This window comes from Hemitrygon akajei, chromosome 5, assembly GCF_048418815.1.
Source record: "Hemitrygon akajei chromosome 5, sHemAka1.3, whole genome shotgun sequence".
NCBI classification, from domain to species: Eukaryota; Metazoa; Chordata; class Chondrichthyes; order Myliobatiformes; family Dasyatidae; genus Hemitrygon; species Hemitrygon akajei.
Genome location: NC_133128.1, coordinates 44,758,956 through 44,782,500, shown reverse-complemented (window position 1 = coordinate 44,782,500; position 23,545 = coordinate 44,758,956). Strand labels below are relative to the sequence as shown.

Genomic DNA, 23,545 nt, shown 5'->3' with positions numbered 1-23,545 from the left:
CAGTTTTCTGTAAAGCAGAATGAAATGTCCATGAAGCTGTTCTATAAACATGTATGTTGTTGAGATAATTTGCCAAACAATTGCTTTTGATAACTAGTCAATAGTCCCAGTTGTCAGAGCACATTCTGGAGACAGGGAACAAGAGCAAAATTAGGCTCCAGTCACCTGCAAGCACTGGACAGGATGGTAGAAAAGTCCCCAGTACTTGTTGGGCAACACCTCAGCAAGTAATACATGGTGTCATGACAAATAAACAATTAAAAGAAAATGAATATGAACCAGTTTAAATAAAATATGTAAATGGTCACCATTTGTTTCAATAAAGACAATCTTAAAACTACTGTAAATTATATATGTCAAGAAACACTCTTGGTTCCTCCCACCTTTGCTGCATGGAAGACTTCCTGCGAGTTTAGCAACTTCGCCAAGAATTAACAAAACTTGGATTCATTAGTCTTGAAGCTGCCAACATCTGGCTAGTTATACAGACATTGAAAAGGAAACTATTTAAATCATGGTTGCTATGCATTAAAAAGTTAAAATAATATACTTAACCTTTTCCCCCAATATTTACATTTTTAGATGAGATTTATTAATAGGAATGTTGACCTGAACTTTATGGATTAATTTTTGGCTGAAACATTTGAGGTCATTCTTTTTAAGACTTCCACCTGCAACCTGCCAGTTACTCTTGGGTGGTGCCTGCCTGCACTGATAGCAAGGTCTTTGTAGTCTTCAGGATGATGTGCCATTTAAATGGGGTCAACGGATGCCCAGGTATCTATAGACATAGTTGTCCCCTGAAATTCTGGTCAGTCATTTTGGCCAGAGCCAGCACTATTGGAACCCCTGGGCTCCAGGATGGGCCCACTCTCACCATAATTCATCTCAATGAGTGCTCATGTCCAGGACCATAGTGAGCTCTGGAGAAACAGCAACTCTTATGTCTCTCTTATCTATTCCCTGTCCCAAGGCTGCCTCCCAACACTCATACCTTACAAAGGCCCCTGTTCCATTCCTTTTAAAACTGACCAAAAAACTTTATAGATTTACGAAATACCAATGCACAATTGCACGCTTTATACATTTTGGGTTATAACTCGTTCCCAAGTTATACTCAACTGTTCTTTACCTACCAAAGTTTAAATCTACTGCGTCAGGAAGTTTACTCTGTGGCACACGAACTCGCATATAAATCTGTCATCAGTTTTAACATTACATCCCAGTTCCAATATTAAGTTATATTGATGTCCTTTTAATTTTGCGATTTGTTTTTCTTATAAATTGAGCTCTCTTTCAATGTTCATTTATTTTATCCTCTTCTGTGGAATTCATTGCCCACCAATGTGATGAGTCACTTCCAGGACAGAATGGTTTGATGGATGGATCTGCTGCCAGACCTCTGTTTGTGGAGCTTCTAAGCAGGTGGAACAATTATTAGGGAACTTTGAACTGGCTTGGCTGCTAACTTTACTGCCCTGCCCAGAGTGCTCAGCTGAAATGAAGTATAAATAAGAAATAACTGACACCAGACAAATTTACCGTTCTGTGTTACCGTGTTGATGCTTCAGCATGTACTGCCAGGCATCACTCACTTCCCATCCAAAACCAACCTCCAAGGAACTTTCACCTTGCAAGCAAACAAGGCATTAGTCTGAAAATGGTTTCAAACAAGTCAGTGAAACTTTAACTGGGAAAGGATTGCGAAATAATCACACAGATGTTGCTCACCATTTCAAGGAATAATTTTCAGAATCTTGCCCTGCTCTGATTTCATTCTGAACTAAATATAAGTGTATAACACTGAAAAGTTTAAAAGGAAAGGAAATCCCTGGGGCAGTCAGTGTTAATAAAAATAGGCCTTTAATTCCTCTCCCTAAACTGTTTCTGCCATATAATTTCACTTTTACTTATTCCCTTGTTGATTTTTTTTGTCTGGGGCCAAAGGTGAAAATGCAAACTGGCATTGAATTTCAGTGCAATGAATTCTGAGCACACAACTCTCTCGCATTATGCATCCATGTCACCACTTATTCTGTGCTGGATAGACCATATGTAAAATGACTGGAACTCAAAATCCCTTTGAAAGCAAATTTGAAGCTGGACAAGAATAGACAGCTTGCAAATCAGGTTCAAACAGAATTAACCCTCCTTGGATTGATCAACCTTCAATTACATAGAAACAAGTTTCTCTTTGTATTTAGCTCAGGCATACAGAAGCAAATTATCAGCTATCACTAAACTCAAGGAATTTAGCTGCAGCTTCCCCCGCTTATATACTTCAAAACAAATGTGAACCATTTCTCTTCATTTTTCCTATTGAAACCTATACATGTTCCAATTCTTTCCCAGGATTTGCTTGTTACAAAACACTTCTGTCACTGGGTATACACTGAATGTTGTCATTTATAAAGACTAAATGATAGGCAGAGATTCATGCCAGATAGTAGACCCATTTACACTTGCCCAATCATTCAGAATGTAGGAGCTCATGATGATTGAAGGAAAAATCCTGCAGATCCTGGAAATCTAAAATAAAGTGAAAAGCACTAGAATTACTCTGCAGGGCAAATGTCACCAGGACCCAGCTTAAACTGAATTAGCAAACCATGGTTCAAGCCTCTTTCTGGAGTCTTGTGACTTCAGAAGTAAATCATGCCTTGGGTTTTGAATAATGCAAGAACAAAAAAGCATCTTGTATTAAAGGCACTTAATTACGATTTATGTTGAATTTTGTAAGTTAGGCTTTACTTAATAACCAAATTCTATAACTGGTTTGAGGAGATTATGAATGAATCTAGGTGTTTCCCTCCTTCTGCAGGGAAACCCTGATGCAGGGTCGGTTAGAATGGGTGGTGTGTACGTGTATAAATGACGGAATTTATACTTAACATGTGTAGAACTTATACTTTAAAAGGTTGGTGGTGAGCAGTTGGCTGTCTTTTCCTTACAGCACGGTTCACATGCCTGAGGAAAAAGAAACACATAGAGGAGGAACACTCAGCCCTGCTCTGACAATTAGCAACCTGTTTGTAATCCCAGTCAGGGAATGGTAATAGTATTCGAGAGATTTCAAGGGAAAAGAGGAAATGTATAACCTTTGAACTAATTGATTATAATTTTATTCATAGGCGAATGTTCCCCGCAATGAGAGTGAAGATCACAGGGCTTGATCCACATCAGCAATATTATATAGCAATGGACATCATCCCTGTTGACAACAAACGATATCGGTAGGTTTCCAGAGCTTTTCGGCTGACGGTATGGATGTTCTAATTTTTAGCAATGAGAGCTTTATTTTTGAAGAAATTCTGCACAGGAAATTTGGCTCATAGGATGGGTTTTCATTGTTGCTCTTCAAGGATTGATTATCAAGCAATCATGCCCAGTGTCTGAAAAGTCACTGAGTAATATGCTGTAATAGTCAAAATCAAGTATTTTATCAAACTTGAAAGAACTGAAATGATATTTAAACTGGTTTACTAACACAATATCATGTTTTGTTTCACTTATTTTAATTTGTTTCCCAGTGAGATACTTGATATTCCCTAAAACACAATGCTGTAATTTACTATGTCATTCCACATCTCTATTTTGCATTTGGCAGAAGAAAACAAGAGTGAAGCTTCTCCTTTTGTAGTTTGAACTAAAATGTTCAAGGGCTGGGCAGCAGCATCAGCATTCTGTCGACAATTAACTTGCGGATTCTCAGCTACATTTTGTATATATTAAAAAATGCAAACAGGCTTTTTCCACTGAGGTTGGGTGAGACTAGAGGTCATAGGTTAAGGGTGAAAGGAGAAATATTTAAGGGAACATGAAGGGGAAGCTTCTTCATTCATTCAGAATGCAAGGGTGGAACAATCTGCCTGCAGAGGTGTTGGATGTGGGTTCGAGTGCAACATTCAAGAGAAGTTTGGGTAAGTACATGGATGGGAGGGGCATGGAGGGCTATGGTCCAGGTGCAGGTCGATGGGACTAGGCAGAATAAGAATTTGGTACACACTAGATGGGCCAAAGGGCCTGTTCTGTGCTCCATTATGCTATATGGTTCTATGTTAGTTTACAAATGTCTGCTTAAAGCACAGAAGCTTGTTAATGCCATGCACATTTCACAGCAACAAAGCTGATGCATAGTCAATTTTGCATCTTGGTAAGTTTTGGGACAGAATTCAGTTTGCACTACCAGCAATACCAGGTTACATTACCTCCCACGCTGAATTTTACAACAGTGGGGAAACTGGCCGAGCAATCCTATAAAAGGAGCTCTTCTGTTTGACTTATTTTGACCTCCGTCTGAGTACAAGACTTCCGTTGTTTCACTTGGTGTTGTGGCACTCTTAGTCGTAAATGTTTGGCAGACACTCACGTGCATGTTGTAATATTGGAAATACCATTTACAGACTTCTTATGTATTTTGGATCTTTTTGTTAAAAGCTTTATGTGGTCGAGCAAAGGTCTGCTAAGTATTGACAATTGTAGTACCAATTCTAACGAGCAACTCTGCAAGAAGTAATTTTGGAAGACAGCAAGGTCATGAGAAAAAAGTATTTAGGACAAATACTTCCAACTGCCATAAATATGCAATGGCCTATCCTTATGTAACTCATCACTACTCTCTGGATTTTTCTGAGCAGCAATTAAGACAAAACTTGCAGAAGTGACAAACATAGAAGATAGAACAGTACAACACATTACTATGCCCATGATGTTGAGATGACCAATACAAACCTACTCCCAAGAACTATCTAGCCTTCCCTCATACCTAGCCCCAAACACTCCATTTTTCTTTCATACATGCACCTATCTAAGAGTCTCTTATTGTATCTACCTCTACCACCACTCCTGGAAGTGCCCATATGGGCGACCCAGTAGTGTGGTGGTTAATCTAACACTATTACAGCACCAGCAGCCTTGGTTCAATTCTGCTGCTGTCTATAAGGAGTTTGTACATTCTCCCCGTGATCACGTGGGGTTCCTCCAACATTCCACAGATGCATGCGTTTGGGTTACTAAGTCGTGGGCATGCTAAGTTGGCACCGGAAGCAGGGTGTCACTCATGAGCTACCCCAGCACATCCTCAGACTGTGCTGGTTGTAGACACAAATGATGCATTTCACTCTGTTTCAATGTATCTGTACATGTGACAAATGAAACTAATCTTTTATCTTTACCATTCTCTGTGTGGAAAAAACTACCTCTGACATCTTCCTAAACTTCCCTCCATTCAACTTCAATGGATGTCCATTGCTATTGGCCCTTGCTACACTGGGAAAAAGGTGGTGGCTGTCAGCTCGATCTATGCCTCTCATGATCTTATACTCCTCTAACAAGTTGCCTCTCATCCTCCACGGTTCTACAGAGAAATGCCCCAGCTTGTTCAACCTATCCCCATAAGACACGTTCTTTAGATACCTCTGTTCCTCCATGCTGCTAAGAATCAGGCTAATAACCTTCCACTGGGTCTTGAAGTTCGAAACAAATCTGAAACAATAAAGGATGGGGATACTCTGCAGGTCATGCTGGTATAATCTGACCTTCTAAGTGTTTCTGACATTTGATTTTTTATTTTATCTAAATATGAAGGTTTTCAACAAATCTGTCACTTTGAGAGGTTGCACCATATACAATGTTCTCGTAAAAAAAATTTATGGGAGATATTTGGAGAGACAGCTCAACTGTTGACGTCCATGGTTCATGCATTAATTTGATACTCCCTCAGCACAGGTATGCAAAGATTCAAGGCATCACCAGGTTTCTGACAACTACAACATGGGGATTTCAAGTAATAATCACTAAAGCTGAAAGTTCTGTCTTCCCCAGCCTTTCATCCCTCAACCTCTGAAACCATCCAGACAATTTACAAATGAGAACTTGGCACTTTCCAATCTCACTGCTTTTGTTGTGTCAGTCCCGTCAAACACCATTGTAACACCCCTTCAGTTTGGAAGCCCATTTTCTTTACAAACATCTTCATCATTCTCTACCCCTTTTTAACATCCTCCTTGAAATCATCTCTTTGAACAAGCTGTTATTCCCCTCTCCTAATACAAGACCACAAGACCAGAAGAAATAGAGCAGAATTAGGCCATTCAGCCCATTCAGTCTGCTCTGCCATCCCATCGTGGTTGATCCTGGAATGCACTCAACCCTATATACCTGCTTTCTCATCATATCCGTTGATGCCTCGACTGATCAGGAAACTATTAGCTTCTGCCTTAACTTAGCCTCCACTGCAGTCAGTGGCAGAGCTTTCCACAGATTCACTACTCTCTGGCTAAAAAAATTCCCCCATACCTCTGTTCTAAAAGGTCACCCTTCAATTTTGAGGCTATGCCATCTAGTTTGGGATACCCCCACCATAGGAAACATCCTGTCCACATCCCCACTATCTAGTCTTTCAACATGAGAATCAGAATCGGAATCAAGTTTATTATCACCGGCATGTGACATGAAATTTGTTAACTTAGCAGCAGCAGTTCAATGCAATACATAATCTAGCAGAGAGAGAGAGAGAAAAAACCCATAATAAATAAACAAGTAAATCAATTACATATATTGAATAGATTTAAATAAAAATGTGCAAAAAAAGAAATACTGTATATTAAAACAAGTGAGGTAGTGTCCAAAGCTTCGATGTCCATTTAGGAATTGGATAGCAGAGGGGAAGAAGCTGTTCCTGAATTGCTGAGTGTGTGCCTTCAGGCTTCTGTACCTCCTACCTGATGGTAACAGTGAGAAAAGGGCATGCCCTGGGTGCTGGACGTACTTAATAATGGACGCTGCCTTTCTGAGACACCGCTCCCTGAAGATGTCCTGGGTAGTGCCCAAGATGGAGCTGACTAGATTTTCAACCTTCTGCAGCTTCTTTTAGTCCAGTGCAGTAGCCCCTCCATACCAGACAGTGATGCAGCCTGTCAGAATGCTCTCCATAGTACAGCTATAGAAGTTCTTGAGTGTATTTGTTGACATGCCAAATCTCTTCAAACTCTCTATAAAGTATAGCTGCTGTCTTGCCTTCTTTATGACTACATCAGTATGTTGGGATCAGGTTAGGTAGTTTTCAATGAAATCCCCTCGCAATCTTCTAAATTCCAGTGAGTTCAGGCCCAAAGCTGCCAAACGCTTCTCATATGTTAACCCCTTCATTCCCAGAATCATCCTTGTGAACCTCCTCTGGACTCTCTCCAATGACAACACTTCCTTTCTGAGATATAGGGCCCTAAACTGTTGATAATACGCCAACTGCAGCCTGATTGGTGTCTTATAAAGCCTTAGCATTATCCTTGTTTTTATATCCTATTCCCCTTGAAATAAATTCCAACATTGCATTTGCCTTCTTTACCACAGACCCAACCTGTAAATTAACCTTCTGGGAGTCTTGCACGAGGGCTCCTAAGTCCCTCTGCACCTCTGATGTTTGAACCTTCTCCCCATTTAGATAATAGTCCACACTATTGTTCCTTTTACCAAAGTGCATTATCATACATTTCCCAACACTGTATTTCATCTGCCACTGTTTTGCCTATTTTTCCAATTTGTCTAAGTCCTGTTGTAATCACATTGCTTCCTCAGCACTACCTACCCCTCGAGCTATCTTCATATCATCCACAAACTTTGCCACAAAACCATCAATTCCATTATCCAAATCATTGACAAACAACGTGAAAAGTAATAGTCCCAATACTGACACCAACAGCCAACCAGAAAAGTCCCCCTTTATTCCACCTCACTGCCTCCTGCCTGTCAACCATTCCATTATCCATGCCAGTATCTTTCCTGTAACTCTGTAGGATTTTACCTTGCTAAGCAGCCTCATGTGTGGCACTTTTTCATATGCCTTCTGAAAATCCAAGTAAATGACATCCACTGGCTCTCCTTTGTCCACCCTGCTTGTTACTTCCTCAAAGAACTCTAACAGATTTGCCAGGCAAGATATCCCTTTATTAGAAACCATGCTCGCTTTGACTTATTTTATCATTAGTCTCCAAGTACCTTGAAACCTCATCCTTAATAAAGGACTCCAGCACTTTTCCAAGTTCTAAGGTTAAGCTAACTGTCCTATCATTTCTTTTGCCTTACTCCCTTCTTAAAGAGTGGAGAGACATTTGCAATCTTCCAGTCCTCCAGGACCATGCCAGAGTCAAGTGATTCTTAAAAGTCCATGACCGATGCATCTGTTATCTCTTCAGCAACGTCTCTCATGACTCTGGGATGTAGTCCATCTGGTCCAGGTGACTTATCCTCCTAAAGACCTTTAGTTTGCCTAGCACTTTTTCATTTGTAATACCAATAGCACTCACTCCTGCTCCCTGCCACTCACAGACCTCTGGCCCACTGCTAGTGTCCTCCACAGTGAAGACTGATGCAAAGTACCATTAAGTTCATCTGCCATTTCTTTGTTCCCCATTACTACCTCACCAGCATCATTTTCCAATATCTCCTTCTTTGTTTGGTTCTACTTTTGTTAAATAATTTTGGACATCATAAATGAGCACATCAATATAGTTGTACACAAGAATAGATGCTTGTGTCTGCTCCATCAGTCAATGAGTTCATGGCTAATATTTTACCTCAGTACCACTTTCTTGAACTAACCCAAATTTCCATAATATCTAAGGGTCTTTGTCTTTGAGTCAGTGACTGAATCTTCACAGCCTTCATTAACATGATGAACATAATTCCTAAACATTATGACCCTCTGGCTGAAGAAATTTCTTTTCATCTCTATCATGAATGCCCTACTCTGTGTTTTGAGATTGTAACCCTTGGTTCCAGTCACCTCAGCCTGGAGAAACATCAACTCTACATCAATCCTTTAAAGCCTTTAAAAGAATTTTTACCTATCAACAAGATTGCTGTTCAATCTTCAAAACTCCAGAGTTAAAGTTCTATCTGCTTAAACTTAAGAGCATAAGAATTAGAAGCAGGTTTAGGTCATCTGGCCATTCAATAAGATCATGGCTGATCTGGCCGTGGACATAGCTCCACCTCCCTGCCTTTTCCCATAACCCTTAATTCCCCTGCTATATAAAAATCTAACAGTGACTTAAATTTATTTAATTAAGTAGCTGCTACTGCTTCCCTGGACAGAGAATTCCACGATTCACTACTCTCTGTGAAGAGCAGTTTCTCCTCATCTACATTCTAAATTGATTCCTCTGAATCCTGATGCTACGTCTTCTAGTTCTAGACTCATTTACCAGTGGAAACAACTTTCCTGTTTCTCTCTTCACAATCCCTTTTATAATTTTATATGTTTCTATAAGATCCCCTCTCATTCTTTTGAATTCCAGTCAGTATAGTCCCAGGTGACTCAATTTTTCCTCATAGGTTAACCTCCCCACTTCCAGAATCAACTTCATGAACCTCTTCTGCACCTCATCCAATTCCAGTACGATTTTCCTCAAGTAAGGAGATCAGAGCTGTAGTATTCCAGGTGCGGCCTCACCAATACCCTGTACAATATCATTACACTGTAATCAAAATATACTCTGTGAGAGATACTGCTACTTTAAATACTGTGTTAATTTTGTTCATTATCCATTATACCATCTGGATTAAGAAATGGAGAATGAGATGTAAAATACTGACTAGTGAGAGATGTATAATCCAAGCTAAACTAAAATTTTCTAGTTGGAATTCTGGTTCTAGAGAACAATGGGGATATGAAATTGAATTAGTGCAAGAAAATTAATCAATGCTGGATATTTGCAAGGTATTATGCCTCCAAACTCATCCTAGCTAATCCTCTCAGAGCACCCAAGGGTGAAATGGGCCTTCACCATTTTTAAAGGTGAGTAGCTTCAGCCTAATCACTTCATGGTCTAGCCTGTGTCTCCTTCTGCAGCTGAGTACTGCTTTGATCAGTCAGAGCACATTTCAAATGATTTCAGAAACTGCATGATTGCTTTAAGCAACACTACCTGCTTACCAGCGTCGGGCCATTACAAGTTAAACTTGATGTGTCTGCTAGCATTGATTATGTGCAGTATGCGACTATGATGTTGTGTGAGGAAGTGCTGCAATAAGGAATAAGTATTCCCTGCATACATTCTGCATAGGTTTGCTGGGTCTGAACATTCATATTGGATTCAGTTTCTTATCAAATGAAGCCACCTGCCTTGACATTCTGTTGCCATTGGCATTCTCAATGCCTCAAAAATTGTATTTCTCGTGTCCCAAATTTATCAGCTGGCTGGCCTTTGGTGTCAATAAATGTCCCATAATTCTTTCTTTGTTTACAGCAGCATCTCGAATAACAGGGACTCTAATCTCATTATTTATATCTCTCTGAATTTCTGTGCTTTACCATTAACTTTTCTATGAATGTAAAATAAATAAAATTCTCTTAAAAGTGGACATGGGATAATTCCTTTGAAATACATTAAATTGATTTTGATTTCATACAAACATATGAATTAGGAGAATGCCAGCCTGTTGAATCTGCTTTATAATTTAACAATGTGGCTGATCTAATCATAACTTTAGCAACAAACAATCTGTTGGAAGAACTCAATGGGCCAAGCAGTCTCTGTTAGAGGTATTGTTGATGTTTCTGCATCAGATCGCTATCCTTTCACCCCTCAGATGCTGAGCCTCAGATTATCTGTTGCCCCAGATCTCAGCATCTGCTGACTCTTGAGTCTCCTGACCGTAACCTCAACTCCACACTTCTATATTAACTGTGGTAACTTTACACTCCCTTTCTCATCAATGATTTAACTCCACTTAAAGGTATTCAAAGTCTCTGCTTCCATCAGCCTCATGAGAGGAGAATTCCAAAGACGTGACACTAAGAGAAAAGTTGTTGCCTCATCTCTGATTAAAATGGCAACCAGTTATATTTAAAGAGACGGCTGGTAGTAGCTTCCTTCACAAGAGATAATATCCTATCCATATCCCTTCTGTAAAGACTCTTATGGATCTTCCAAGTTTCAATCAAATCCACTTTCTTTCTCCTAAACTCCAGGTGATATAATACCGTCCAGTCTTTCCTCATAAGGAGGCCAACATACTCCAGCCATCTATCAAACAAACTTTCTCTAATCATACTTCCTCACACAAGGAGCATGATACAGTACTGTGAGCTTTCCTTATAACTTGTTGTACCAGCTCACTAATCTTTCGTGCATTAGGAAACCTGGATCATACTGCACCCTCTCACCATTTAGTAATGCACTGTTTTAAAATTTACTGACCAGAAAGCACAATTCCACAACACAGTTGCCGCTCAGTAATCCACAGCTCTTTGTAACCTCCTTATGTCCTCCTCACAACTTATTTCCAACCTGCCTTTTGTGTTATCGGCAAGTTTAACCTGCAGTGCCTCCATTCAAGCCTTTCACATGTTGAAGTTCTTGCACTTGTCCCTGTGGTACATCACTACTAAACAGCAAAAGATCATTTATGCCTGCCCCTTGTTACCTGTTCTACCTGTGCCAAAATGTTACCTCCCACACCATTTCTTAGTCATTCAATCTGTCTGAAGGCAAGTGTTTGACGGTTGGGGAATCTGAGGTAGAAGGGGTTGGTAAGTGTCAATGAGAGGGCAATATTACAATAAACCTACTGTACATCTGTAATGGTCACAGAGAACTCTGATGACATGGTCTTAGTAGTAAAATCTCAGTACGACCGTCCTCTGAGACCTCATAGAACATGCATAAATAAGTTTAACCATTGTTTTCAATAATCAACATAAACGGTTTGTCCACATTCCTAACTAAGCATTTTACATGTTCTCATGATCAAGCCATCACTGCTCATCTGAGAGACAGTTTGAAGCCTCGATTACCAAGCAGGGGAAGTGAAATGGAATGGGAGTGCATTATTTTAGGCTCTGCTGAGGTTTTCTGATCTCTTGTTTCCTCTCCATCTGCAGGTACGTCTATCACAGTTCAAAATGGATGGTTGCAGGGAATGCAGATTCACCAGTCCCTCCTCGAGTCTACATCCATCCAGACTCTCTAGCATCTGGGGACACGTGGATGCGACAAGTCATCAGCTTTGATAAGCTCAAACTTACAAACAATGAACTGGATGATCAAGGACATGTATGTAGATAGCAATTTATACTTTAAAAATTTATACACTGTGTTTATTTCACAATGATGTTTACGTTGCAACACTGGGCAAATGTTAATCAACAGTCAAGTCAGGATACTCAAGGTAATGGCTCACAGCATTAGTTAATTAGACATGAATATAGCACCTGCAGGACAGCAGCACATCCCAGAGCACTTTACAGGACAAGAACAGAGGACTAGCAAAAAACAGAGTTGGGGTAAACGTAAATACTGCGTATGCTGGAAATCTGAAATACAATGAATTGCTGGAAATACTCAGCACGTCAGGCATAGATGGAGAATGTTTCATGTTAATGATCAATTGGGATCACGTTGGCACACTCAGCTGAGTGGGACGGCAGTGGGATCAGTAGGGGAGCTTCTTTTTACTAGAACGAGAAATCGGTATTCATGCCATCAGGTTAGAGGCTATCCAGATGGAATATATGCTCCTCCATCCTGAGGGTGGCCTTATCTTGGCACCAAAGGAGGCCATGGACTGACATACCAGAATGGGAATGGGAATCGGAATCAGTATTAAAATGTTTGGCCACCAGAAAGTTCCTCTTGCGACAGATGGAGCAGAGGTGCTCAACGAAGTGGTTCCCCTATTTAAGACGGGTCTCAGCAATGGCCACATCGGGAGCACCGGAGATGATTCGCAGGTGAAGTGTTGCCTCACCTGTTTGGAGGCACGAATAGGGTGAGGGAGGAGGCGTGTGGGCACTTGCAATCCACAGTAGTCACTCAGATGAAGGGACTGACTGTGAAGGAAATTTCCTGACCCTAAAGGGAAAGAGGAGGACAGAAACAGTTGCAATGTAAGTAGGTTAACGGAGTGGGAGAAAAGACATCACATAAATGTCAGCAAATGTGAGATTATACATTTTGGTAGCAAGGAAAGACTATCAGAATATTGTTTAAATGAGAAGAAGGCTGTTAGTGTTGCAGTACCTTGGAAGCTGGGTTCTTGGAGAGTGTTAGTATGCCCTCACAGCTAATAATTAGGAAGGCAAATTGAAAGTTGGTCTTTATTGGAAAGGGTATGGAGCACAAATGCTTCAGATTCAGTCTTATTATTTAGTAAAGGGATGATTGCATTGGAAGCTCTTCAGAGGAGGCCCACTAGGATAATTCTTGGGGTGGCGAGGTTGTCGTATGAGAAATAATTGAATATATTCAATTTGAATGAGCTGAGGTATAAATGAAATACATAAAATTCTGGGAGAGCTTGGTAGGATAGGCTCTGGAGGTATATTTCCCCTACTGAGCAAATCTAGACCTCAGGGGCAAGGTTTTTAAATAAGGAGTCAGTCATTTAAGATGGATTCCTTCTCTAAGAAGGGTGTGAATCTTTGGAATTCTCTACCCATGCCTGTGAGGGCTAAATCAGTAAATATTATCAAGAAGTGTGGACAATAGGAAAATGAATGGTTATGGGTTTGGACAGGAAAGTGGAGTAATGATTAAGTCAATCATAATCCTACTGAGTTTCAGTGTGGATTTAATGGGACTTCAGCATCTGGTTGATAAAATCTCACTGGGTCATGTAACAACATATAAGGGCAGATGAACATTAGTCTGATGAAAGAAATAGTTTGTAAAGAACATCTTCAATAAGAGCAGTGTGAAAGCAAATTAGGTAGATTTAAACAGGGAATTCCAGTAGAAGTGGTAGAGGCAGGTTCGGTATTGTCATTTAAAGTAAAATTGGATAGGTATATGGACAGGAAGGGAATGGAGGGTTATGGGCTGAGTGCAGGCCAGTGGGACTAGGTGAGTGTAAGAGTCAGCACGGACTAGAAGGGCCGAGATGGCTTGTTTCCGTGCTGTAATTGTTATATGGTTAATTCCAGAGCTTATGGAGTTAGCAGCTGATGGCACATTCATTGATGGTGGTAATTAAATCAGGAGATGATATAAACTTGATCAACACTAGTATCAGGAAAGTTGGAGAGTTTTATTTACATGGAGAAGGAAAAGCTCCGCTGCCTTGTGGCCATTCCCACCCATGGGAAAGGCTTTGGGAGTAAACCCTGAAGAAGGAATCAAGAACCAGGTTCCCTAAGGCAGATTGATATTGTTTACAACTTCACTCTGGCAACCTCAGCGCTGACACTGGTGCCAAGCTGTATTGGCGCTTGTCCTTCTCTTGGACTACATCAGTAACATCGAGAGGGGGATCCCGCTGCATGGGCAACAGCCAGTTGTTCAAATCTTCCCACCCAGGTTTGCGCCACCAGAGGCGCAAACCCATGATCACCTGGGATCGATGGCTGCCTACTACTATTTAGGGATACTGCACAGAGAAGGCCCTTTTGGCCCTTCTGGCCATGCTGCCCAGCAACCTCCAACAACCTTGATTTGACTTTAACCTAATCATGGGACGATTTACAATGACTGATTAACCTACCTTGGTACGTATTTGGACTGTGGATGGAAACCAGAGCACCCGAAGGAGACCCACACATTCCACAGGGAGGACCTACCGACTCCTTACAAAGGATGCTGGGATTGAACTCTGAACTCTGACGCCCTGTGCTGTAACAGTGCTGGGCTAACTACTATGCTACCGTGGTGCCCAAGTTGGAGAGCCTTACAGTGATGTGAAAGGAATTTTAAAATCGAAGCATTGTTTAATTGGAAGCCAACATAGTTCAGTGAGTACTGGTGAGTTGGGTGAATGGAACTTGTGCAAGCTGGGAGACAGACAGCAGATTTTTTGAATGAGTTCAGGTTTAGGGAGGTTAGAATGAGGAGACGAGCCAGAAATGCAAAGAAAAGCTGAATATCGATGTCCACCATGAGTTCTAGCAAAGAGGAGCACCAGTAGATGAACAGTCCACAAATAAGCACAATAGCAAACTCTTCATTGGATTATTTCTCCAACTTTCACCATAGAATTGAAAGTTTCATTGATATTTCATTTCCAGACTTCTCATCGAGTAATTCTACAGAGAATATTATTTTACTGATTTATTCTGCAGACATAGTTCTCTCTTGCCTGTTTCCAAGTCAAAATGTTCAAATACAGTTTGTGAAAGACTCAGACACAGACTCAATTTAAACATAAATTCATACAAATATGATAAACATTTTTAAATATAACATTCATTTGCATATTATTATTTGATACATTTCTCATTTCAATATATTTTTCCAATTCGATTACATGCAAATTAAAATATAAGCAACTCCCAGTCATTTCTAGCTACCTAATCAATATTTATGGTACGATTTGTGGGATAGTCTTGGTAAGCCTGTGATAAATAGTGAAGTATTTATACATTTCTGAAATAGATTGCTGCTATTCTTTTCAAAAAGCTATTTTTAAAATGGAACCGACAGCCAGTGAATGATTGCAAACTTAAACTGCTTTGTGATTGGTGACGGCAAAAATAGCATCGACCAGATATGATTCAGATCTTCCACTCCCAAAATGTGCCTGAGTTATAACTTCTGAGGAACACTCTGTACCGGTCCTTGATGCTTTCCATTCTCCGCACCTTCTCTGCATCTGTTTTCATTACTGCCAATTTATGCCAATTCTGGCATTTACCACTTGTGAACTTATTTCCACTGGGGATTGCAGTGAAATCCAATCCTATTTACCATAACAGGAATTAGAAATGAGATACATAAAGTCAGACAATTTCAACCTAGCTAAAATGTAAAATACTAGACTTACTCAACATGAAAAGTACAGGAAAAGTACAACTCAGAAACAAGCCCACAACCCATTCTCTCCACAATGTCAGAGAGCATTGTAGAGAGAAAAACTAAGTTAACATTTCAGATCAATGATCTTTTGACAGAATTCCTGATGCACAGCCATCGGCTTGAAACGTTAACTCTGTTTCTCTCTCAGTAGAGAGAAACCCAGCCTGCTGTGTCTTCCCAGCATTTTCCGTTTTATATTGGGTTTCCAGTACAAGCTGGAATTGGGCTTTGACGTCATGAACAACATCTTGATGATGGCTACAGATAACCTTGACAGAAGAGTTCTGTGTTTGAGTTCCCATATTCTGTGTAGAACACAGAAAAGTACAGCACAGGATTAGGGTCATCTGTGCCGACTATGATATTATTGCAAGCTAAGCTCATCTGCTTGTATATAGTCCAAATCTCCCCATCCCCTGCCCATTCATGTGTCTGTCCAAATGCCTATTTAATGTTGTTAACATATCTGTTTCCACCATTTTCCCTGGCAACACATTCCAGGCATCTACCACTCTCTGTATAATAAACCTGCTTAGTAAATCTCCTTTAATCTTTACCCCTCTCACCTTAAAGCTATGCTCTCTAGTATTTGATGTTTCTTTCCACCCTGGGGAAAACAGACTCAAGACTATCTGCCCTGTCTATGCCTCTCATTATATTATATGCTTATTTCTGGTCACTCTGAACCTGTGACGTTGCAGTGAAAAGAATCCAAATCTGTCAGACCTCCGCTTATAGCTAATGCTCACTAAACCAGAGTATGTCCTGATGAACCTCTTTTGAACTCTCTCCATGGCCTCCACACCCTTCCTATAAATTAGCGACCAGAACTGCGCACAATACTCCAAATGCGGCCAAAGTAAAATTTCTTACAACTGAAGTTTGAATGTACACAGATACATCCTACTCCCCAGTCTAACGTAATGGTCTAGATCTTCCTGAGAAATGTTGCCACTTCCTTGCAGAGCTTCTGGCATTTCCTATTACACGTGTCAGGAAAGCCGGGAATCCGTAAAATGCAGGAACTCCAAAATTCACCAAGACGCATTTGTTGGTAATTTTGCCGCTATACTTTGAAGTTATATTGTATTTAGATCTAGTAATAGAGTTGAGTCACAGTTTTATAATAGTGATTAATTTTGGACTTTTTGGATGGTCCTAAATATCAGAAACTTTCAGAGATATTTATGTTGTTTGACAGACGGTTAAGCCTGGGGGTTCAACTTGGGTTGTCAGAGCAATTTGCGTGGGGCTTGCACTAGCCTTTCATGTGATGCTATTTACTGCTAGAACCCACTGTGATGCACAGGTCTTTGCCAGTCAGGTTGGAGTTGGCTTTGTTCAGTAAGTTGCCATTTGTTGATGTGCTCAGAGTAAACACTGACCGAACAGATAAGCAAATGTGGGAGGTGCTAAAGCGGATAAGGTAGAGTTTATAAAGGTACTAGGAGATGCTTACAATTTGAAAACTGTTTTACGCCAGAATAGAGTTGTACCAAATCCAAGAATGCTTGGAGCAAATTCATTTTTTTAAATTAGAATTCATTAAAATATTTTTTCATTAATGGCTATTTTAACTCCAATGTGAAACTAAAATGAAATGATGTGAATAGCAACATTCAATTTTTACCACAATTGTGCTTCACATTTCACAGTTACTCAAAACCAAAGCTTCAATATAAAAAATGTAACAATATATTCAGAAAATTATTTAAAACTTGCTCAAAAGTATAAAATGCAAATTATCTTTCAATTTTCCCAATTTTATTCTTTCTAAATGATTTCTCTGGACATAATCCAAGCTGGAATTGGATTAAGAACTACTGACCTTGTTTCACAGGTGTTTGATTAAACCCATCAGGGAAAGTATTTTGTTTTTCTTCCAGAGAAAGGAAACTTTCATTCTCTCTGTTTAGACTGGATTGCATCCCAGTTTCTGAAAATGAGGAGGCAGTGTTAAAAAACATGGTGCCATCACACCTTTCATCATGGAAACAGAACATTTTTTCATCTGCCATGGTTAGATGTGAAACCAAGCTTAGATTATACTGTACTATCATGTATCTTACACAGATAGGTGCTTATCTGCCTTTGAACTGCACGACACCTGGGTTCCTGAAGTAAAAGTAATGATTCTGAGATACATCCTGCGGATGCACTGGGACACATAATCAGTGATGTAACCTGGGGTCGTTGGGTGTTTCGGGTCTTTCAACATCATACACCCTCGCCCAGGCAACCCAGCCGGGATTAATCAGACCCCAGCTTGTATCCCAGCAGCATTGGCCCACAGGTCACCCCTCCTGATCTGGAGGCTCACTCAGCAGCCTCTGTGATGGTCCTGATTGCTTTCCTCTTGCCAGCCCCACTGATGCCAAGTAGGGTGTAGACTCTGCAGAGTGAGCGGCCGGTAAAACCCCTGCACCCTACTTCGACGGGCTCGCAGTGAGGCTTCCAGCCTTGCCTCCGACACTGCTCCAGCAGCTCCTGGTACTCGGCCTGCTTCCGCTCATTTGCCTCCTCAGTGCGGTCCTCCCAGGGAACTGTCAGCTCGATGAGGACAACCTGCTTCCAGGACACTGAAGAAAGGACCACATCCGGCCTCAGTGAAGTTGTTGCTATCTGGTTGGGAAACTTCAGCTGCCTCCCCAGGTCAGCTTGAAGCAGCCGATCTGCTGCGGCGCTGAGCAGGCCCGATGACGATGCTGGTCTGGGCTGACGTGGGGGCTGTGCTCCGGCTCTGACAAAGGAGATGATCTTCCTCTGAACACTCTGTTTGACCATCGCAATGCTCTCCGCCACTGCCTTCAGCACCCGGTCATGACGCCACCGGTAGTGACCTTCCCCCAAGGCCTTAGGGCAGCTGCTAAGGATGCGCTCCAGTGATCCTCTTCCTGGACAGAGAGGACATGCTGGTGTATCGCTCTTGCCGCAGACATGGCGGTTTGCAGGGCTTGGCAAGACATCAAAGACAGCCTGGATCATAAATATAATGCACTGGGGTTCTGCCTGCCAGATATCAGACCAGGAGATTTTCCGCACCAGCGCACCTTCCCATCTTGTCCATGCTCCTTGCTGCCGTATGCCCACCATCTTGCTATTCCTCTCCTCTACAACGTCAGCCCGTTCTTCCTCCAGGACTAGTTGGCGTCTGTCCTTGCCTTTGGCCTTGTCATAGCGAGGTTGTGAGACGGAGCCCAGCCCCCACTCGCCCAGTTGACACTGTCCCCACCAGAGCCCTGTGTCTCAGCCGGGACTCTGCTACCACCGGCCCTTCCTGCCCGTCCGTACCTGGATGCCAGCTGCTGCCACTTGGAATCACAGTACTGCAGCACCTCTCCCTGAACTCCTGGTCCAGGCTGCTGAAGGGGAGCCGCAGCTTACTGTACCTTCCGTACAGTGCTACACCGCTCAGGCTACGAGGTGGGCCCAGCCTCCTTCGAAGGTACTTACTGATCTTTCTCTCTAGCAACTCCACAGGCACCTCGTATACCAGAAGCGGCCATAGGATTCGGGGTAGGATGCCATGCTGGGAAATCCAGGCTTTGAACCTTCCAGGTAAGCCTGACTTGTCCACCATGGTGAGCCAGCTCTCAAGCTCCTTGGAAGTTGATCGGACAGCAGCTGCATCTCTGAGGCTACAGTCAAAGGCCTTCCCCAAGCTCTTGACTGGCTTCTCAGTGATATATGGAACTGTAGTGCCATCCAAGGTAAAACAAAACTTGTCCACCACTCTGCCCTTTTTCAACACCATGGAGTTGGATTTGGCTGGCTTGAAGCTCATCCCTGTCCATGCGATGAGTTTTTCCAGGCCCTGCTGCCAGGAACTGAGGTTGTCGTGACAATGAGGTCATCCATAAAGGCTCTGATCAGGGGGCTGCTGAACACCAGACTCGGTCAGCGGGCCTCTACACTCTGCCTCAGCTGCCTTGACTATCGTATTCATGGCAAGGGCAAAGAGAATAACGGAAATTGTGCACCCATTTAAAATCCCCTTCTCCAGCCTATGCCAGCCTGATGTCACAGATCCAGCAGTGACTTTCAGTCTGAAATTCCCATTGTAGTTCATGACGAGGTCCTTGATCTGTCTGGGAACATGGTGTTGGTCCAGTGTAAACTCCACCAGTTCATGGGCTATTGACCCATAGGTGTTGGCGAGTTCTAGCCAAAGCATGATCAGGTCTCCCTTCTCAATGTGCGCCTCCCTGATCAGCTGGGTGACTACTCCAGTGTGTTCCAGGCACCCAGACACTCCGGGAATTCCACCCTTCTGCACTGAAGTGTCAATGTAAGCATTCTTGAGGAGAAAGTCTGTCATCTGGCGGGACAAGACACTGAAGAAGATTTTCCCTTCCACACTAAGCAGCGAGATGGATCTGAACTGCTCCAGATTCGATGAATTTTCCCCTTGGGGATCCAGACCCCCTCTGCGTATCTCCACCAGTGGAGTCTGCCACTGTCCCCCTGCGCCAGATCACTCGCAGGATCTTCCAAAGAATCTTGAGAAGCTCCGGGCAGTGCTTGTACACCTTGTAGGGTACTCCGCTGGGTCCTGGTGCAGAACTGGCTCTGGCTGAAGACACAACCTCCTGGACTTCCTTCCAGGAGGGCTCCCTCACATCGAACTCCACTGTGGGGAGTGGTTGGCTTGTAAGGGCTCTGTGGAGGCCCAGCTCTTGCTCCCTTGCAGGGTCGCTCAGGATGTTATGAAGGAAATGGTCCACCTCTTCTTTAGAGCATGCAAGGCAGCCGCTGCATTTCTGCTCTAGGAGCTATTTTGTAAAACCAACGGATTTGCTATGAAGGCAGTTTGCTTGCTGGCTCTTTCTCTCCCTTGCCTCCTGTGTCATTCTGCTCTGCGCTAGGTCATTAGCTTCTTCCTGCAGATGTTCTGGAGCTCAGCCAGGGGAGGTTTCTCCTCCGTTACAACCCTGAACTGCCATGCCAGGGACTGGAGCTCTTGGCGCAGTCGGTGGGTCTGGGCTGCCCTGTGGTTCATAGTGTATTGGTATCTGGTGGTCTTTCGCTCCTCTATTCCAAACCTCTCTGTGGCAAAGCTGACAATGATGGTGGTCACTGTCTGGAGCCATCTGTCAACATCTCCCTTGGCTGTCAGCTCTGTGATTCTTGCTACATTCCCCAGCAGACTGGAGCCACTCTTTCTTGTCGCTGGCTGGGGGCCACTTGATCTGGCCTGTTGCACTATGTTGCTTGGGACAGAACCTTCTGGCGCTTGGAGGTTCTGGGCTCTGTGGGGAACTTCTCCTGCGTCTCACCAGGCGTAAACCCTGTCCGCAGCACTCTCCTGCTCCAAGCACTTCTTTCAGGCCTGATGGAGCTTTAGGACGTGCTTGTTCTTACAAGCCTTGCTGCAAATGCATCTATCTCCCTCTCGTCATCGATAATCCATTTGCCTTGGTCGTTGTTATTAGGTCCGTCCTATTGGGGTGCTCATTCTCCCCCCCCCCCTCTCTCGGGCTCCCCTGGGGGTGTCTTTCATTGGGTTTATCTGTAGCTTTCTTGGGTCCTTCTTCACAGAAGATGCAGGTTGGGCTGCTACCCCTCCCTGCCGCGCTTGCCGTCTTTCCGAGCTGCCAGCTGTCTCTCCCGTCGTCACCAATCTGTTCTTGGCGGTCACCCAGCCTGTTCCCGGGAGTCACAGTACTCCGTCCATCGACTGCCTCAAACAAGGAGTTTCCCTATCAGTATCGTTCAGTAATAAGCACCCACCAAACCCGTCAATATAGCGAGTTATATCTTCTCACAATTACAACTCGGGGCGTCGGCGCTCATTTCCGGCGTCCTCCGTAAGAAAGCTTCTTCCCTGATGCGTGTGGCTTTCCTTCCAAAGACCGACCGGTTCGTAGGTTAATTGGTCATTGTAATTGTCCTGTGATTAGGCTGAGGTAAAATCGGTGGGTTGCTGGGCGGCGCGGTTCGGCGGGCCCAAGGGCCTTTCTGCGCTGCATCTCTAAATAAAATATAAAACAATTAATCAATGCATTATTAAAGTTGACGATCGAAGCCACAAGTAGATTACACGCCCGGATTTCTTCTCTAATTTTTCCGGATTCTAACCAGAACTATGAGAATTCTGTCAAAAAAGATTTATAATAAACGATTACATGCACATTTATTTTATTGGATCACTTTATTAATTTGAAAGAAACTGAAGCTTTGAACGACATTCACTTCGTTTTGTGTTATCCAAATCTGGAAATCATTTAGTTTGAACGAAATACAGCGCACGTCATTCAGTGAAGTTTTGTTCGGCGTGGCCTTTGTTCAAATTTTGATCTGGCTGATTTTTTTTTTAACGTAGCTAACGCAAAAATAATTATCTTTACTCCTCGTTTTTCTAACAGATAATTCTTCATTCCATGCACAAATATCAGCCCCGGGTGCATGTGATCCGAAAGGATTTCAGCAGCGAGCTGTGCCCAACCAAACCAGTGCCTGCGGGCGAAGGGGTGAAAACTTTTACTTTCCCAGAGACTGTCTTCACCACTGTAACAGCGTATCAAAACCAGCAGGTAGGTCTTCCGCCATTCTCCGTTCTCTGTAGAAAAGCAACAGCAAATTCTTTCCAGCTCTTAGATGCTAGCCGGAGGGTGGGAGATTCTCAACGCCGCTCTGCTGTAGTGCGGTGTCTTGATGTTTGAGACATCACAATACAAGTCGAAAACTCGGCCCCCAACACGCACAAAATATATTTAAATAATCCATAAAGGCGCGTCGAAGCCAACAAGTGGATTCCACAATTCTTCACAAGAATCGCCGTGAAGCACAATCTTATTTTGAGATTATATTTCCTCATGTAGGAAATAATTCTACATAGTACGTGGAGTACAGCTTGGAAGGGTGGAGGAGATATGTTGTGAAGAATATGTTGCTGAAGTAGACTCAAAATTCTAAAGCTGTCTCTTTCCGCCACCGCCGCTGTATATTTTCATTACCTTTGATTTATCTCTACTTCTTTTAGGAACAACTTAAGCATTTCTCTGGAAATTGAATACAATTACAGCAATGAGCAGTTCGGTGGATTCATTTTTATGCACTGGATGTCATGTTTAGTTTTACTTACACGCTATTTGCGCGTTTAATTTTAATTAGATCGCGTTTCACGCCCTTTCAATAACTTGGACCGTACAAGAATTGCTTTACATAACTAGCAGCTAGTTAATGATTCTAAGTTTAACACTAGTGCAGTGTGCCCCATAAACACAAATAAGTGTACGTAATTGGTATAGATCTATCAGAGAGGACCTTGTCTGTGCGATTTGACCAACGGGAATGTCATTATCATTGCTGTGGAAAATTTGTCTAAAATCTGTAAAATAGTCACAGTCTTTACTAAAACTACGGAGCTATAGATTAAAAAAGCGAATGAACGACTGAACCACGATTACGTGTCTTGTTTTTAAAGTTCACGAACACGTCAACAACCTGAGCCAATGTTTAAGAACACCCCGCTCTGGACTATTTTAAAACAAAAGATTCCCACACCAGGGAAGTACTGTGCTCGAACTCTGTCTCGACAACTGGGCTTCTGCTCCAATCCTTGTTCCATGCTATCTGTCAATTTTCCAGCCTTGTTTACCTGCATAAAGCAGTAGCACAGATGCCTACGCTTTTAGATCTACTGCATTAAAACTAGCGTTAGCCTCCTTTTTCATAACGTAAGCTAACGTGAAGCATGCAATTAAAAAGAAGCCTGCTATTAAAATCCCACCAGTTTCTCGGCCATATATTTCATA

At 42.4% G+C, this 23,545-nt stretch overlaps 1 protein-coding gene across 1 annotated transcript in view; it reads left to right on the top strand.

Annotated features, from left to right (window-relative positions):
* Positions 1-23,545, top strand: part of tbx15 (T-box transcription factor 15) — an 80,847-nt gene that overhangs the window by 30,160 nt on the left and 27,142 nt on the right. Inside the window, exons 3-5 of the mRNA XM_073045396.1 lie at positions 3,132-3,233; positions 11,885-12,056; positions 22,154-22,321. Coding sequence (XP_072901497.1) covers positions 3,132-3,233; positions 11,885-12,056; positions 22,154-22,321 — 442 coding nt within the window. The remainder of the gene's footprint in view (positions 1-3,131; positions 3,234-11,884; positions 12,057-22,153; positions 22,322-23,545) is intronic.